The following is a 17,967-nucleotide window of genomic DNA, read 5'->3' as shown; positions in this document are numbered from 1 at the left end:
ATAATTACAATCTGTACAAGTTTTAATCTAATCTATACATATTCTTAAATAAACTTGTAAATAATGTGAAACATTGTTCAATTCACCCAACTTGGTTGAATCAGAGGGAAATCAGCTTTAAATACACCAAGGATAAATTCGCATCCAAATGGATTTCGGATTGGAAAAATCTCCAGTCCCAGGCGAACTCTGTGTGATTCTATATCTTTCATCTGAAAAAATTATTATTAAAAAGTACTCTAGATGGATGTGGTAACAAGGGGTCAAAGGAATGTGCAAAACTGGATTGTTTTCTTCAACTTTCAGCAACTTTTCCTTAACTCTTTTGTATACAAAAACCAATCAGAGCTGGATTGCATTTAGGGTTGCGATTCTTGCGACTTTGATTTGCTCTTAGTGATGTCCAAAGTTGATTTTGACATTTGCTCAAGTTCAGCTTCGTCCAAAGGTTTTGATGTTACTTCACGTAATTCTGATTGCTTTGAACCTGTTCCGGTCACAGTGGGTACCGGCTCTACTTGCAAGTCTGCTCCTTCTGCACCCTTTGGTTCTTCAGGCTCCGTCGATTCAGTGCCTGTGTCGCTTATAACCAACGTGCCATCTGCTTCGAACATTACGTTGTCAAATTGATGCGTCACCTCGACAAACTGCTGAAAGCAAACCATATTTTCATAGCGCAATTCATTGTGAAACTGATATTTTTTCAAGGCCAACAGCAACTCCTTGTCCGGTATAATGCCCGTGGTTTTCAAAATTACCATTAGCGCATTTAGCTCCTTAACGCTGAACTTCAGAAAGGAGTTGTCATTGAGCGACTGTCTTGCAACCGGCACAATTTTCTGCAATATATTTAAAATCTTAACGGAGACTCTTCTAAAAAATGCATATAAACAACGCTGAACGTGTTTATTAGCTGGCAAGATCTGTTATTATATTCCTACATGCATTAAACGGCTTCTTTTTTTCAAAAGGAAATGTACAAATTCATAGTAGTAGTGTAAAGTGGACTTTACTAACGAGAGTTTGACCTTTGTCCGATCAAATTACAAAATATTACTATTTAAGTGTTTTAGCATTTTTTGAAAATCTGAAATTGCCATTTGAGTCCTGCCAATCCGACTAACCGGATAATAGAACATAAAATATTACCTGTCCCACCACCTCTATTATAGTCCCCCAATTATGCTCGTTGGCCAGCTGAAAGATTTGCAGCACCGCCGACATGGACCAATTTTGGTTTGCCAACTTGCCAATGTAAACTTCGACAAAGTCGGGCATTTTATATTTGCTTGTCAAATAGATGAGATCGGCGCTCATCTCGATGGTGATATCATTATATATCTCATAGGTGTATATATAGAGCAGCAGTGTCTCATATGCATCCGGCGAGGCGTCATCCACACACAGTATCCGGTTATTTCGCTCAAAGTCCTTATGTCTGATCATTGATGCGAATACTTCAGATGCGGATGCCAGCATTATTTTGTGACAACGAAACTGGCGACAGCATTGCTTGTTGCGCTGCTCTCCTCCATACCAGACGTGCAGTTCACAGTCCGACGAGTGTCCATTACGGAGCAAGTCCAGGCGTCGTATCTTGCAATACATATAAATTTTGTAATTTTATCCGATTGCTTGGATTAGCAAAATCTAAAGATTTAGCTTGAAAACAAAAGTACATAGCATCCTGTTTTGAAAGAGTTTTTCAAAACATTATTTCGTTCGATTCTGAAACCTTGCTAACAAAATTTGTTGTTGTACATTATGTCAAATTCTCAAGAGAATTTGGATTGTTCTTCGGATGAGGAATATGCCGAGTTGTTGGTACCAGAGTCGAATAACAGTATATCAACGTCAACCAAGCAGCGGCGACTCGAGTACTTTCGCAAAGGTATCGATGCCGATTGCGAGGTGCATGTGCCCAGAACTTCGGATACTGGCGATGCCCCTTTAGATGGGAATGTGTGTTATAAGAAATTTCGATGCCATCGTGTATTTTTGGCAACCGCATCCGAAAAACTCGAGCAGGATGTTTTTCAAAATAGGCATTGGAATGGTGTGCTGCAAATCCATGGTGTTTCGCCGGAAAGTGTTGAAATCTTTTTGGAATTTATTTACACGTTGGAGGTGACATCTTCGCAGGTGGATCTGCTTATAATTGGAGATATATTCATATTGTCGTGTGCCTACAATTTGCCCGATCTTTTGTTCAGTTTCTCTCAGAAGCTAAAGGAAATTGACTGGCCAATCGAGGGCATATTTCCGGCCTTCAATTTGGCATTTCGTCACAACATTTTCGATCTAGAAAATGCCTGCTTAACAGTAAGTTTTTTTTACTATAGATTTGTATATATAATATCTGTATGCGTTCATCTGTTTTGTTTTATTGCAGAAAATTTTGGAAAATGCAACAGAGCTGATAAGCCATTCAAGTCTTATGGAACTGCAGATTTACGCTTTCAACTACGTTATCCAACATTGGTTGGCGGCAGAGGTGGAATATTTTTAAAAACCACTAATTAGCTTAATAAAATATTTAATCTTTACTAGGCGTTTCAAAGAGATGAGCTAATTGAAGTGCTGAAGCAATATCAGACTGCAAATAATTTAACATTTACCAACGCGCAACAATTTCCCCATTTTACTAAGATCGCCAAATATTTTCGCAGCGTTCTTTTCAACGCCGAGGGACTAGTACACAAAAATTTATTTTGAGCGCACTGTTAAAATTAGTCGAATATTTCGACTCACACAAGACTCAAATGTGCGTTAACATAGCTATGTCAACTGACAGATGGCTAAATTGCATCTGTAAACAAAATGCGAATTGGGATATTTGTTTTGTATAATCTTATCAGGGTGGATTTCGTGCAGCCCTAATGTATCGCAATATAATCATAAACTCAGTACACAAAAATTATAGCTTAAAATGTTATCGATGAATTATGAATAAGAAAATCATTAATGTCGTTTAGGGTATTTAGAATTTTTTTTTCCCAAAATTCAATAAAAATACAAATTGTAAACTTGGCAATTGCTGAAGCATAAACTGAGTTTTTTTAATAATGACAACAAATAATTATGAGATTATGTAATTTATTTTTTTCTTTTTATATGAGCTGTATATGCATTATATATGTGGGATTTATCGAAAGAAGCAACGATATTAGTCCAAACAGTGAAAAACGCAATAAACTATCGAGTTCAAACCATCGATATATTTTGCCATCCCTTTGTGGACCTCAACTTGTGGTTTCTGTACAGCATTTTTCCGGGTGTTACAGTGTAACAGTGCTTAAAAAATATAAATTGCATATTGCATATAAAGTAAACAATACTCGAATCGAGAAAACGTGCAATAAAACGTGGAAAGAGTTTTTCGCTTATTACAGCAATGAAAGGCAGTTAATGGTTCGCTACTTGGATTTTCGTTGCCGACGTCGGTTCTCCTCATATACAGATATAGTAAACGGCGCAATCGCCAGAACGCGACTATACTTCCCACTGTGCAGCAGACATAAAGTAATTGCAATTTTGTAAATGCATTCAATTGTTTGGCGTTGGGCGGGGGGATTTTCAACTGAATTAAATTAATTTTTTTTCTTTTTTTTTTGGGGCGCATGTTTTGTTTTCTTGTGCACTGTACACCATCACATCAGTATGCTTGTGTTGTGTATGCATGTCTGTGTTGGTGACTTTTTGTACACATTTTAGGCGGTGTGGTGTGAGGCCCTCGCACAGTGTTCGATAATTATCGTTGCTGTTGCATGTCTATCGATAGGCATTGGGGATGAAATGCGCGCGAAACACAGCAATGGGGTCCAACGCAAATACATACACATAAATTACATTAAATTAAACTATGTATGCAATTAATGGAAAGTGTTTAAATTGCTTTATTCAATTGCAGTTAATGTTTCGGCCTGTGACCTGTGTTTAAAAGTTTGCACGAGATTCAATCGATCAACTCAACTAACATGGAGGAAATATCCAGTTTAGATTCCTTTGGCGCCGATTCAAGTGCCAGGCCAGAATCAGAAACATCGAAAATGGATGAGGAGAATTCAAGGGAGAAGGTGGCAACAACGCCAGCACTGCAGGATACGCCAGCATCGCCAACAGCCGAAGAGGATGCGCCAGCTGAAAATGTCAGCACCGAGGCCGCCTCGGCCGAGAAAACGGTTGGAACTCCAACTGCAACTGCTACAGAGGGCGATGATGAGGATTTTGAGCAGATATCAGAGGGTTCGTTGGAAATGGACGAGGAAGCTCAATCACAGGAGGAAAAAACCGTTGCGGCAACAAATAATGAGGAACAGGAGCAGGCACTGCCAAAAGACAGTGACAACCAACAAGATGCAGATGATGCTCCGGCCAACACAAGCACGGGTGGAGTGCCCGACGTGGATGAAGAACCGGATGCAGGTGAAGAGGAGCAGGAACATTGCAATATCAATACCAGTGCCGATGATGTCGATGCACTGCATCAGCGAGATGCATTCGAAAATTTAAAGTGTGCCGATGAGGATGCCGCCGCTGAAGGCAGCGATGCCGTCGATGGTGCTCCCACCTCCATGGAAGCAATGGATGTAGACGATGGTGAGGTTGAATCCGAAACGGCGCTTGATAAAAATACGGTAGATGACCCCGATCTCTCCGGCGATGTTGAGGATGTGGAGATGCGCTCAGAAGGTGCCGATTCGCCACATGCTGCTACTGATGCTGCTATTGGTGATGATGAGGAAGAAGCTGGCGATAAAACGGTTGATGGCGGCAATGCTGCTGATTTTGACACACCATTCGAGGGCAGAGACGAGGTGGACAGAACAGATGAGCAGGATCAGGATCAGGAACACGATACTGTTGCATCCAATGACCAAGCAGATGATGAGGCAGATAATGCCGATGCTGAAGAATCGGGCGAAGTTGAGCAACTAGAAGATGAAGCTACTGAAGCAGAGCAACTGGAAGAAGAAGCTACTGAAGCAGAGCAGCTGGAAGAAGAAGCTACTGAAGCAGAGCAGCTGGAAGAAGCTGCTGAAGCCGAGCATGGAGATGGTGAGCACGACTTAAGTCCAAGCAAATCTATGCCTATAACCGTTTTTTTTCTTTTGTAGACACCGTTGAGAACGTGCTGGAGCCGGAGGAGTCGGATGTTTGCCTCATACCCGACGACCAGGAAACGGAGGTCACCGAGGCCGAAAAGGAATTGGCTCGCGAAAATGCCGAAAAGGCTGCCGAAGAGGAAGAAGCCGCTGAACAAACGCAATCGGCATCCAAATCCCCCGTCTCCGAGGCGGATGCTGCAACAGAAACACAAAACGATAAGGATGATGATGTGGATGACGACGGTGCACCATCGGAGGATGCTTCAGGAGTGGAAAATGGTAATTCAACTCTCAATTATGTATTTGCATTTCATGGATAAGTTAAGCTCTACTTACCAACAACAATTGCCAATCCCTTGTTCTCTGCTTTAATTTATCCTGCATTTGGGAGCAGCAGACGCAGCTCAGCCTGATAAGCAAGGTGGAGCAGCGTTTGCACAAGAGCTAAAGGTGCGACGAAATTAAATATAGTCGGATTTTAAAAATCTATTCAACTTCTTCAAGTCTCCATTATTATATCTTTGCAATTAAAATATTTCTCTGATAAATATTATACAAATATTGTTGAAAATACAAATCATATATATATTTTTCTCATTATCCAGTGAATACGACGCTTAACGACGAGGACACCCCGGAAGCGGATGCGCCCGAGGCCGATGAGCCCAGTCATGAGGAATCATCGAGTGCAGCAGCTGGCGAAGCAGGTGCCGCAGCCAAGATAATCATCAGCTGGATTGTGGGCATCACGGAAAAGTGCCAGCAATGCGACAGTGAGAAAAGTTGCGGTTATCGCTACAAAAACAACGATACGGATACGGAAAATGCTGGTCAAAATGCCGAGGAGGAGTCAGAAGCAGCAACAGCAGCAGCAGTGGGCATCCATAAGTATCTGTGCGATCAGACCTGCTGTGATGCATTTTTGGCTGCTCATCCGGGCAAATACTTTTTGGGGCGCAAGAAATTCCTCGTCGAGGAGGTCAGCCAGGATATCGCAACACCAACAGCAGCTGATGACGAGGCGGCGACAGCAACGCCCGCTGATGGAGGAAGTGAAGGAGGCACAGAAGTGCCGGAAACTGCGGCGACGACAGTCAAGGAGGAGACTTGCCTGCAGTGCAAGGAGCTGAAGAATTGCAAATATTTCATCAGACAAGAACAGGATACATTCTATATATGCAACGATGATTGCTTCAATCTGTTGAATGCCGAGGAGCCGGACAAATACAAACTGAAGCGTCATTCGATAAGGGTGCGGAATATTGGAGCCACCACGATACGCTCGCCGAGCAAGAAACCGGAAACGAATGTGGTGGCCCGGACCAATACCGAAGCGGAGGCAGCTCGTCTCGATCGCTTGGAGAGCTTTAGACGCCGGTGCGCGGACTGTCGGCTGGAAATGAATGGGAATGACAAGCAGCTCATTTGGGAGACAATGGACTTCTGCAACCAGGTATGCCTGGGCAGCTATCAGCGTTCGTTTGGCGGCAATTGTGAGACCTGCAAACAGGAGGTCAGCTCCATAGCACTGGGCAAATACTGTGTGCGGTTTGGCTTCGAGGTGCGTCAGTTTTGTTGCGCCGCCTGCCTGAACACGTACAAGAAGGGCCTGAAGACGTGCTCTTGCTGCCAGAAGGATATCAGCAGCGGGCAGGAGGGCTTCCTTGCGCCCGTCGGTGACAAGGATCAGTTCAAAGACTTTTGCTCGCAGGTCTGCCTGCGACGCTACGACAACATGTGCAATCCTAAGAAAAAGCTGCGCACCGACATGTGCGGCGTTTGCAACAACGAGAAACCGGTGCGTGTCGAGATGCTGCTCGAGGAGAAGGAACACTATTTCTGTTCGAATCCATGCTTCTCGGCCTTCAAGTTTGTGAGCAATGTGAATGCCGATCCATGTGCGATGTGTTGCAAGTACTTTGAACGAAAGACCACCGATGCGTATACGATCTACAGCAATGATCAGGCGACGCCTAAGATGTTCTGCTCGCGCATCTGCATCAATGTGTACATCATTGTGAATCGCCATATTGTCTCCTGCCAGTGGTGCAAGGTGAAGAAGTACAATTTCGATATGATCTATAAGCCGCATGGCAATCAGGAGACACTCACCTGCTCCATCAATTGTCTGACCATGCACGGTGTCAGTTGTAACATATCGGCACGTGCCGTCACCAAGTGTGACAATTGCAGCAATACCAGCACACCGCAATATCATCTAACCATGTCGGATGCATCGATGCGCAATTTTTGTACATATCAGTGTGTGATGCAATTCCAAAATCAATTCGCCCGCACCCCACTCACCCTAGACAGTGATTTGCCATCGACATCCGCAAGCAAGGCGCAACAGCAGCAGCAGTCTAACGCACAGTCACGTGGAGTCAACAAAAATGCAGCACCTTTCCCAACTGGATTGCCCAAGCGCGTCAAATTGAAGTTGTCTCATCAGACGGTAAGCTTTCAGCTGTAATCTGCCATCTCTCACAAACACTAGAAACATAGATATCGATACGATGCTTTGAGCGATATCTAGTGCTAGAAAACACACAAACAGGACATTGACATTGCCAGACTGTCTTGGAAATGCATCTACTACACTAGACATAAGCTGACAGTTATTTTTTTGAATTTCTTTGCAGTTTGCAGAGTTTTTTCTTTAAAGTGCTTTACAAAATATTAACAATTTTTATGCATAGCTAAAAATAGCTAATAATTTCCTAGTTATATTAGCGACTTTTTTTTACGTTTCAAATGCATTTGAATTGTTGACAGACATAAATGATTTAAAGCTAAGTGTAAACATTGGTTGTAAGTTAACAATTGGCTGAAATGTGTATTATATTGATTAGAAGTTGATATTTGCATCTATGCGTTGTACAAGCTATTATCAGAATTTGTTATAATTGCAGTAATAACTTTTTGGAGTGATATGGAAACGTGGATAGTCTAGCAAATATTTAGCGTTTTTTTAATGTTTAAATAGTAATCCATTAACTTGATCTCTGCTTGCAGTCCACACTCAAAAATAGCGCTGGTGGTGTTGGCAAGAAATCTGCGGGAGGCACCGTTGTCCCTGTCATTTCGACCGTACAATCGCTGGCCAGTGGCGAGACAGAGGCGCGTATTGGTAGCGTAACTGTACGACGCAAACGTGGTCGCAAACCGGATTCACCGCCACCGCTGACGGTGAGCATTGCGCCGTCCTCGGTGGCGCCCAGTGGCGATGTGCGTGGCCGTGGACGACCACGCAAGCATGTCGACTATAGCGTGGCACGCTCCCCATCACCGCCAATGGGCACGCTGCAGGCGAGACGCACATTGGGCACGACCGGTGATTTTCCCGCGGCCATAACGGAAACAAAGATAATCACTGTGCCGCCGTATCCGAAGGCGGTGCGCAACGTGAACATCAGCTGCAAACCGATGATGGTGACTGCTGTTGCACAGTGCACGCCGTCTGTGCGGGATTGTGCGACGCAGACGGAGAAGGATTACTCGAACAAGGTGTTGATACCCGTACCTGTGCCGATCTTTGTGCCACAGCCCATGTACATGTATTCGGCGCCATTTCCGGTGCCCGTGCCCATTCCGCTGCCGATACCGGTGCCGATCTTTATACCTACGACAAGAAACACCGCCTCTGGTATACTAAAGGAGATTAAGAAGATACAGGATAAAATGCCCGAAGATCCATTGGAGGCCGAATTGCTGATGATGGCCGAAATGGTTGCGGAGGAGAAGCACGAGTCCGACTCCGATTCCGACAATGAAATCAAACCCGATCCGGGCCTGGTCAATCTGCAGTACCAGAACAACCTGGACCAACAGCAACAACAACAACAGCAGCAACAGCAACAAGTGGTGGACGACAGCACCGCCAGCCATAATCCCTACGGCGATGATATGCTACAAATTGCACTCAAAATGGCCACCGGCGACTATGACAATCACCATCAGAGCTCAACTGTTGATCTGGAGTCATCAATGACGGCCAATACGATAACAAGTCAGTCCCCTATGGGTCACGATATGGGCCAAATGGCTGTCCATCATCTGGATCAGCATCATCACATGATGGATGCGGCGCAACGGTAAGTCTGGAATCAATTTGCAAGCAATTGCATTTTGTACAATTATTCGTTTTCAGTTCCCCGCGTGGTCGGAAGCGAGGCGGTGCCAATATTGGTGGAAGTGTGTTGGATTCTCCATCGCGCAACAGTCGATCGCCTGTGAAGCGACAGCGTGGCAGCGAAATGGATCACTCGGCGCTGCAGCAACAGTCGCAGCAGGCCCAGCAGCCGCAGGAGAAGCCCGATGCGCAAATGTTCCTCAAGTATACGTTCGGTGTGAACGCCTGGAAGCAGTGGGTGATGACCAAGAATGCGGACATCGAGAAGAGTTCGCTGAGGCGGCGACCTTTCAAAACCGAACTGCTCCAAATGACCGCCGACGAACTAAACTATTCGCTCTGCCTGTTTGTAAAGGAGGTGCGCAAGCCCAATGGCACAGAATATGCGCCAGATACAATATATTATCTTGTACTGGGTAAGTGAATATAGATCTGCTTGTCGAGGGCTCGATATTAATTACCATTTTTACAGGCATTCAGCAATATCTGTATGTGAATGGACGTATTGATAACATATTCTATGATCCGTATTACGAACGTTTTACGGAGTGCCTCGATGAAGTGGCGCGCAAGTTTTCCGTTCTCTACAATGATTCGCGTAAGTGTCTATCCACTAAATGCACTAAATACTCTCAACTGATTACTCTCTTTATTGGCCACTTATAGAATACATTGTCACACGCGTGGAGGAGGAGCATTTGTGGGAGTGTAAACAACTAGGCGCCCATTCGCCTCATGTGCTGCTCAGCACGCTCATGTTCTTCAATACCAAGCATTTTAATCTAACTGTAAGCACAATCTACCCTGTCAATTAGGAGCTATTAAATTGATATTGTGTACAACAAATTTCAGACCGTTGAGGAGCATATGCAATTATCGTTCTCTCACATTATGAAGCATTGGAAACGTTCATCGCAGAATTCCAAGGCACCCGGCACACGTAATGTGCTCTTACGTTTCTATCCACCGCAGGCAGGTCTGGGTAAGCAAATAAATATATAAATATAAGTTATGCACAAAATTAAATACTCTAACTTATTATATAATGATGCAGATGCCAATCCGCGTAAGAAAAAGGTCTACGAGCAGCAAGAGAACGAGGAGAATCCACTGCGCTGTCCCGTGCGCCTATACGAATTCTATCTATCCAAATGGTATTTCAATATAAAACCATTTTATATATATGTAGGATTGTCTTAATTCAATGTTTTCATTTGCAGTCCGGAGAGTGTTAAGACGCGAAACGATGTTTTCTATTTGCAACCGGAAAGATCCTGTGTGCCCGATTCACCCGTTTGGTATTCAACGCAAGCGCTTAGCCAGGATGCCCTGCAGCGAATGCTGCATCGCGTTAAGATGGTCAAGGAAATCAATATAGCGCTATTAACAACTTAATATTTAGTTAGGCATGCTAATAATACGCACACCTATTTTTAATATGATCGGGCTCACGTTAACATCTATAACAAATTTTGGTGCTTAGCACAAAATCGTTTTCGGGCAAAACCACCAAAACAAACAACAACAATACCAGCTAAACTAAGAAGATCATGGCCTCTGAGCGACTCCCAACTGCTTAAAACCATATACAGTTGTGTTTTAGAAGTAAATTTACAAGGCATACTATGTATATATATATATATATATATATATATATATATATATATATATATATATAACAAAAACAACAAATAATAACACTAAGTTGTTTTACGAATTCTATAATTTGCGTGCCCCGAGAGTAGCGCAACGTAAGGCTCTGTATAGATTATGATTTAAAATTGAACAACATTTCAACATCGATTGATCTTTAAAGCAAAACCAAGTTCATTAAATAATTGGCATATTGATTATTTCACACATTTGATTAGTTTTAGAAAAGTAAGTCCACCACGATGACGATTCACTGTAGTCATTTAGAATGTTAAGCCTAAGCTGGTAAGGAATGTGCTAACAAAAACAAACACGATCCCCGAGGCAGCGGAGATTGTGGGATGGAGGAGTCAGCGGGTCGTTGTAAATGTACATTGGGTCTATAATCTAAACATTTAAAGAATACAACCATGAAGCTGCAGTGTACATAGAGCATAAACATTAACAAATCGCCATTGTCGCGCTGTTGTTCTAAGTGTTTTAATTGTAAAATGCTGTACTCCTTAATTAAAAACGTAATTTTAAATATACAATACAATAATATATATATTTTACAACGCATACAATTTTTAAAGACTGCAGACTGCGGTAACTTTTTTTAGTTTTATTGATGGCAAATGGTTCTAAAATGAGTTTAAATACATATCTCTGTTGGGTGTGTCAAATGTATATAACGATAAAATCATGGAAACAGCATCAATTTTTGTCTGTCTTTCTGTTGTTTTCTTTTCATTAAGCAATTATATTCTTAATCGTAAGTCTGCACTTCTGGCCAATACGTGTTGTGCTTAGTTTCCTTATATGGGCTTTCAGTTTCATTAACAATAATATGCAGCAGTGTTATTAATACATACAAGATTACAAATGTTTTTTTTTTATTGAAACAGGCTCAACCAGACGCTGGCAAAACATGCATAGTTGAAACTAAATTTAGATATATTTTTATATGCCCAATCGGACCCAGATTGGTTCCCGTCGTAGGACATCGGTTTTGGTCATGTGTGTTGTGTAGTTTGGGAGATACTAGTAACGTGTTCAAGGCGCACAATGTGAGGCATTTCGTTATGTCTTTTATTTGTTTATGTTTTATTTATTTTTTTTTGAATATATTTTTTATATGATGTATTTGCACACTTTTGCTCTTTGTTGTCCGACGATCGATCGCCGATTACCATTCAGCATCGCCGTTCGATTTTTGAAACACATAATCCTTGCCGCGCATATTCATAATGCCATCCTTGAGATAAAATTTCCATTTGTTGCGCGAACGTGTGATCTGCAAGAATTATATATATGAATTCGCATACATTTTGAGAAAGAGTGCAATAGCCGCTTACTTTATCATACTGGCAAACAATAACGTTATCTGTCTCAAATACTTCAGCCGAGTCCTCATCGGTGACATCGTCTTCGCTGTTCAGCGGCTCCTCTTCGGCAGCATCCTCATGTTCCGCATCCTCGTCATCATCTCTGTCCAAGTCATCGTCGTCATCATTGTCTATGTTATCATCACTCTCTTCGCTTTCATCCTCTTCGGATGAATCTAAGGCGCCATCTAATTGCTTGGCAATCGCCAAATTTTCTAATAATAACAATTGTCGAGTTGAGTTGCATTTCAGATTTTAGATTTGGTGAAGTTGTCTTACTCTGGTGATTCGCACTGCTGAGTGCCGCATTCACGTGCTGCTGCAGCACGGAGGAGGCTAATGTGGTGGGCAGTGACATGATGGATGAGATCAGGTGAGCCGTTAGTATTTGGGTCAGCTGATTCTCCTGCAGGGCCGATGCCGGCACTTGTATGGTGAGCACACGAGATTCCGAGTTTGTTGAGCCAGGTGGCGAAGGTAGCGTTATCTGCAAAGGATTTGTATGAATTAAGCTCAACTGGGCGAACCGATTGTGTTTTCAATTTACTCACATTAACAGGCATAATACGATTGGGATCCAATTGAGCAACAATTGGTATGGATGGCTGGCCACCTACGTTCCCACCACCACCGCCAGCCACTGCCTGTTGCCTCTGCACCATGCTTGCACCGGATGTGGGATGCAACGGCGGTGGATTCTGTGATGTGACTTCCTGCTTAATGGCACCAACACCGTTCTTAATGCCACTGCCCGCTGCACCAATCGTGGGCGGTTTCCCTGCAACCGAAGGCGATGCCAGTTTATTGCTGTCTGTGCTTGAGTTGAGCCCCCCTCCGACGGCTCCACCAACGGCACCGCTACTCTGTTGGGAGGCAGCCGCAGCGGCGGCGGCCTTTTTGGCCTTGGCATTGGCAGCCTGCAAAATTCGACAAGCAGTTAGTAAAGATATTCCATGTGAACAGCGGGAGATAAGTACAGTGGTACAGTGGTATTATTATAATTGATTCAAATTCGAAATTATTATAATTTCAGCAATCTTCATTTTGAAAAAAAAAGTTAAAATTAAATATAATTGATATTTCAATAGGAGTTTCCATATTAAAGAATGCTTTTAAACGGAAGAAAAATTTGGTAAAAAAAATGCATTAAAACTCACATTCGAAACTTCAAATAAAAATGGTTAATTAAATGTCATTTTAATTCTATACCACTGAAGATTCAAATGCAAGTAAAAGTTTGCTCAAAAATTGATGCACTCTGTGACTCTCATTAAAAATAGCGATTCGTGACTCTGAATAATTATAGTTTTCGAGTTATCTTTGTACTTGTAATTTTACCTTGGTGTTCTGCAGAATTTAAATGCATATAGATGTGGGTTTGTTTTTGGTTTTTGGTGTTTTGATGTTATTGTGCGGGTGTTTTTTTTTTGTTGTTGCGATGATTGCAGTTACATATACATATACATATACATCAGAAGATGCATATATATTTTTTAAAAGCAGCAATCGGTGTTGAGTTGGAAATGGTGGTGCGCACGAGCGATTGTTGATTGTTGTTGTAATTGTTGATTGCAGCAGAGCAGAGAGACAGATAAAGAGAGAAGAGCAACACGGTTGTTATTGGCTTTGAGAGGTGTAAAAGATCAATTACCGCAAACAATCAAATCAAATATACACATATGATGAATACAAACAAATACACATTACACAATGTGGAATGGAAACAGACAAAATCGCTGCAAATCAGTCAAGTCACTCATTTAATAACCTTGGCAACGATCATACACGTTGCTTACCTTTGGATTATTGGCCACAATTGGCGGCGGATGGTGGCCAGGCTCGCCGGGCTCCGGATTCAATTCGACCGCCTTACTTGCTAACAGCTTATTGCGCCAAACCTGTTTCATCTCCTGCAGCACCTGCTCATCGACGCCCTCATCCAAAAAGGCATCGCGCACATTTGTGATAACATCCTCAATAACAGCATGATAGACTTTTAGCTAAACAAAGTGCAAGAGTGTGTTAGTTATTATATATTAAGTACGTTTGATAATTATAAATATTTCTTATCAATGTGTAGATTAAAGTTGCTCAATACATTTTGTACCTCATATCAACAACTGTTAACTGTGGGCATACAAATAATAGGGTATTAAATCTACGACATGTTTTCTTTCTTCTACCTCAGCTTTGTACACTTCCAGCCTTAAAGTCATTCAGTCAACTTAGATTCTAAGCACACAAAAAAGTAAATTGCAAGATTGGCAGATGAACTCAATACATGCACACGCATAAGTGTGTGTGTGTGTGTGTGCGTGACTGCATGTATCTTAAATTCGAGTGCTATTTTTGATTCAACTCAACTAAAAACATTCGCACATTTTTCATCATATCTGGAATTAAAATATGCAATAGGTAAATGACTGTGTTGTGGCTATTATCAAAGGCAAAGATAAGAATTTGATGCTGATAATGAAATAAACTGCACTTATTTGTGGCTATTTTCAATTCTTGCGTATAACTGTGAAAACATCTGATTAAACACACACATACACACATAAAGTTCGAGGCATCCTTCAGCGATACGAACTGACTCACACACATACAAACGCACAGAATGCAGCAGACATGCTGCCGCCGCCGACACAGGCTGAAGGCAACTATCGGGCGGAGAAGGAGGCGGAGGGGAAACTTTCACTTTTGAGGACAGCAACAATTTTCTTTCCATATGTCAAACACATACACAATTGTCCATGAATAATTTGACTGTTTGCCGGATGCTAAACTCAACGTTAGGTTTTCTTGTGTGTTTTGAGTTTATTTTTTATTGCTTTTGTTAAAGATACAATAGATGAGAGGAGATTTAGCATTAAATGTGACTTACCACTGATGTTTGGCATAGAGCCATTTGTACTTTTTTCTCAGCCAGCTTGAAGCCGTTTTTGTTTGTTTGCTATTTGCCAAACTGCACACGGCAAATAGACGAGCAAGTTTTTATAAATTACAATTAAGAAATGAAAAAAATGCTTCACGTCTGACACAGGCAGATGTGACAGAGATACGAAGCAAAAATACGACTTAGCAGCAGTGCAACCTATTGCTGGGCAAAATATCGATGTATCGGCATCGATACGTCGCTGATACACATTTATTTAAAGCATCGATGCTTTTAAACATGTTCACCAGGGCTACAAAAGTAAAGCAAAATATGAATTCGCTAAAAATTCATTTTTAATTTTATAAAATTGAAGGTATTTCAAATTAATTTCAATTATGTAATATTAGTTTATCACTTTGAATTAAAATATCATCTTGCTTGCTTTTGTTAAAAACAACACAAATATATTTAAACAACATTCCTTTATAAAATTTGTTTTTCGATTTAAACCATTAATGCTAATCATATTCATCACAATTCTGACGTTCGCTATTAAATTCCAACTCGTCCTCCTCCTCGTCGTCATCGTCATCAGCTTCCTTTGCGCCCGGCTTATAATCCAAATCAGAGCCACCCTCTTCGTGAAATGGATCCTCCTCCTCGTCGTCAGATGTGAGATCAGCGTCAACATATGAACTTTGTGCTTGGGCGCGTCGTTCCCGTAAACGATTGCTGATATTCTGGGCGGAATTAACTAATGTGTCCTTTAGCTGCAGTTGGGTGCATCTTATACTGCAAACATCTTACTTACAATCGGGCGGATGGGAATACTGCTGGAAATGCATCGGATTGCGGCGATAGCACGAGTTCCCAAATGGACAGCTTGGCGTGCCCAATGGAGGCATTGGATAACTGGGCCGCCGATAATCTGAGTCACCTGGGTGTGCCTCCGAATTACGATGTGCCGGATTTTGTCTAAGAGTAGTTAAGCGTTTTACTAAGTTTTACATGATTGATGAGTGATTTAATTGATTACCTGTAGCAGCGTATGCCAAAATGGCAAGACGGTCGCAAGGTGCTCGAGGAGACCGAGCAATCAGCAGGCGGAGCCGGAGACTGATTGCTGTTGGTGGGTTCCGTTTTTACAACAATGGTTGGCTCCGTTCTTACAGCTGCACCGCTTGTGCTTGTACCGGAACTTGATATAGCCGCACTGACGTCATTGTCAGCATTGGTGAGTGGTTCGGTTTTTATGGCTATTGGAATGTTGCTACTGCTGCTCGGCTCTGCTTCACTGGAAGGCTCTACAACCACTGGTTCAACTGCCGCTGTTTCCACATTCCCTGGTTCCTGCTCCGTTGGTTCCTCTTTCACAACAACATTATTGTTGCTTGTTGTTGCATGATTGTCCTCAGATTTTCTTCGTTTGTTTGATTCACTGGTTTCCACATTTGCTTCCTCCTCATCAGGTAATTTTCGTTTACCAGACGTCACAGTTTCCAAATCATTTTTCTTGCCACTCGTCTCCTCCAGATGCTCTCCTTCATCGGCACTCATTTCAGTTAAGTTCGAACAAATCAAAAGCGAAATCAAAAATAAAGTGACTATGGTGGGTGAATTTCACAACAATGGCCGCGTTCTTCAGAGTTATCGATGTGGTTTCGATGGGTCAATAATCGAGGATTTTTTTTATCGGCAGGCGCTAAATTGCATATTTAAAAAAATTTCTTGATAAATTTAAGATTAATACTCAATTGTCAACACTGAATAATGAAGACTAATAAAAATCGTGTAATATTTGCATTTTCACATTTACTTTCAATGTTAAATAATTGAAATATTAACAACACTCTTTTATACAAATCTAGTTTCAATAAAAATAAACTTCGAACAAGTAATAATTGTTTGTACTTAAGGCTGATTGTGAATTTTATTTAAATTATACATTTCGAATTATTATATATTCGGTGTCAGTCGTCAGTGGTCGATCTGTCTAGGGAAGCAGCTTCCAAGAGGACCTGCATTAGTTTATCCTTGGTTAATTCCGATGTTTTCTCCGACAATTGGCGCAGTCGATCAGCAACAAAATCGCCAAAGATTTGAGCTGAATCTTTTAGGTTTCTGACGGCAGCCGTAACAGCATTGCTGATAATTTCTTCATCCATGTTAATTTGGCTCTCGGACTTGACAATTTGATCGTCCGAAAGCGTGGAGCCATTGGAGAACAATACCTGCTCTGGTTCGTATAACGCTAGACCCTCAATAATGGCCTCGTAATCGGGACCATTGCTGTTTCTATTTTCCGTTTTAATGTTATTTGTGGTGTCCGTGGAATTGGAATTGGTTTTTGGTCGTTTCGGTCTTGGCGCTTTCGGCTTGTACTTGTACTCAGTACTGTGGTCCTCAAACCCGGGGTCATCTTCCTCGTTGCTCTATATGATTGACGTAATGTTAAGCTGACTATGCATCTCAAACATGACTTACCGAATCATTTCTTCTGGATTCAACTGAAGCTTTCATTTTCTTATGTTTTTTTGTCAGTGCATGGGCGCGCAAGTCGCACATTTTTGTGTTTACTCCGCATTTGCAGAAGCGACAATGCGCTCTGTATGAGTCCTCCGGATCACGGCGTAGCCATGCTCTGAACTCGGGCATGTGCAGCCAAACTTCTCGCAGTTTTTGTTTATATTTTGTCATTTTATTGTGACTAAATAATTGCACAAGAATAACTAGAATAACTATAATAGAGATGGGAAAAACAAGCCGCTTAGTGGCGTCGATAGTAGTCGATCTATACGTTTTCCAACACTTACTTCTCAGCCTTCAGAT

The 17,967-nt window shown here is 41.9% G+C and overlaps 6 protein-coding genes across 9 annotated transcripts; 2 read left to right on the top strand and 4 right to left on the bottom strand.

Annotated features, from left to right (window-relative positions):
* Positions 1-4: 4 nt before the first annotated feature.
* Positions 5-1,907, bottom strand: LOC6567675. 2 transcript variants are annotated; one of them, XM_032739901.2, is made up of 3 exons: positions 1,150-1,907; positions 322-839; positions 5-212 (listed from the first exon to the last, which is right to left on the bottom strand). In XM_032739901.2, the coding sequence occupies exons 1-2, from the start codon at positions 1,606-1,608 to the stop codon at positions 360-362; spliced, it is 939 nt and encodes a 312-aa protein (XP_032595792.1). In that variant the 5' UTR covers positions 1,609-1,907; the 3' UTR covers positions 5-212; positions 322-359. The 2 variants fall into 2 exon arrangements, with proteins under 2 accessions (XP_032595792.1, XP_001993748.1); XM_001993712.3 differs by having other exon boundaries at positions 5-839.
* LOC6567785 lies at positions 1,765-3,049 on the top strand. The gene is made up of 3 exons (XM_001993713.2): positions 1,765-2,322; positions 2,393-2,494; positions 2,551-3,049. The coding sequence occupies exons 1-3, from the start codon at positions 1,765-1,767 to the stop codon at positions 2,713-2,715; spliced, it is 825 nt and encodes a 274-aa protein (XP_001993749.1). The 3' UTR covers positions 2,716-3,049.
* A 241-nt stretch (positions 3,050-3,290) lies between these two features.
* On the top strand, positions 3,291-10,896 carry LOC6567786 (zinc finger MYM-type protein 4). Its single transcript, XM_001993714.2, has 11 exons — positions 3,291-3,522; positions 3,911-5,058; positions 5,118-5,387; positions 5,714-7,563; positions 8,124-9,202; positions 9,259-9,656; positions 9,713-9,838; positions 9,907-10,028; positions 10,093-10,222; positions 10,295-10,394; positions 10,461-10,896. The coding sequence occupies exons 2-11, from the start codon at positions 3,978-3,980 to the stop codon at positions 10,633-10,635; spliced, it is 5,331 nt and encodes a 1,776-aa protein (XP_001993750.1). The 5' UTR covers positions 3,291-3,522; positions 3,911-3,977; the 3' UTR covers positions 10,636-10,896.
* An 837-nt stretch (positions 10,897-11,733) lies between these two features.
* Positions 11,734-15,333, bottom strand: LOC6567787 (transcription initiation factor IIA subunit 1). Of its 2 annotated transcripts, XM_032740257.1 has the most exons (7): positions 15,145-15,298; positions 14,057-14,260; positions 13,599-13,607; positions 12,812-13,177; positions 12,540-12,747; positions 12,231-12,475; positions 11,734-12,169 (listed from the first exon to the last, which is right to left on the bottom strand). In XM_032740257.1, the coding sequence occupies exons 1-7, from the start codon at positions 15,166-15,168 to the stop codon at positions 12,062-12,064; spliced, it is 1,164 nt and encodes a 387-aa protein (XP_032596148.1). In that variant the 5' UTR covers positions 15,169-15,298; the 3' UTR covers positions 11,734-12,061. The 2 variants fall into 2 exon arrangements, with proteins under 2 accessions (XP_032596148.1, XP_032596149.1); XM_032740258.1 differs by lacking the exon at positions 13,599-13,607 and having other exon boundaries at positions 15,145-15,333.
* A 268-nt stretch (positions 15,334-15,601) lies between these two features.
* On the bottom strand, positions 15,602-16,776 carry LOC6567788 (aprataxin and PNK-like factor). Of its 2 annotated transcripts, none has more exons than XM_001993716.2 (3): positions 16,175-16,776; positions 15,950-16,113; positions 15,602-15,892 (listed from the first exon to the last, which is right to left on the bottom strand). In XM_001993716.2, the coding sequence occupies exons 1-3, from the start codon at positions 16,693-16,695 to the stop codon at positions 15,657-15,659; spliced, it is 921 nt and encodes a 306-aa protein (XP_001993752.1). In that variant the 5' UTR covers positions 16,696-16,776; the 3' UTR covers positions 15,602-15,656. The 2 variants fall into 2 exon arrangements, with proteins under 2 accessions (XP_001993752.1, XP_032596036.1); XM_032740145.1 differs by having other exon boundaries at positions 15,865-15,892; positions 15,946-16,113; positions 16,175-16,773.
* A 210-nt stretch (positions 16,777-16,986) lies between these two features.
* Positions 16,987-17,871, bottom strand: LOC6567789. Its single transcript, XM_001993717.3, has 2 exons — positions 17,623-17,871; positions 16,987-17,570 (listed from the first exon to the last, which is right to left on the bottom strand). Exons 1-2 carry the CDS (start codon positions 17,833-17,835, stop codon positions 17,109-17,111), a joined length of 675 nt encoding a protein of 224 aa, XP_001993753.1. The 5' UTR covers positions 17,836-17,871; the 3' UTR covers positions 16,987-17,108.
* Positions 17,872-17,967: the final 96 nt, after the last annotated feature.

This window comes from Drosophila grimshawi, unplaced genomic scaffold (assembly GCF_018153295.1).
Source record: "Drosophila grimshawi isolate 15287-2541.00 unplaced genomic scaffold, ASM1815329v1 contig_311, whole genome shotgun sequence".
Classification (NCBI taxonomy): domain Eukaryota; kingdom Metazoa; phylum Arthropoda; class Insecta; order Diptera; family Drosophilidae; genus Drosophila; species Drosophila grimshawi.
This window is presented reverse-complemented; position numbering and strand designations above follow the sequence as displayed.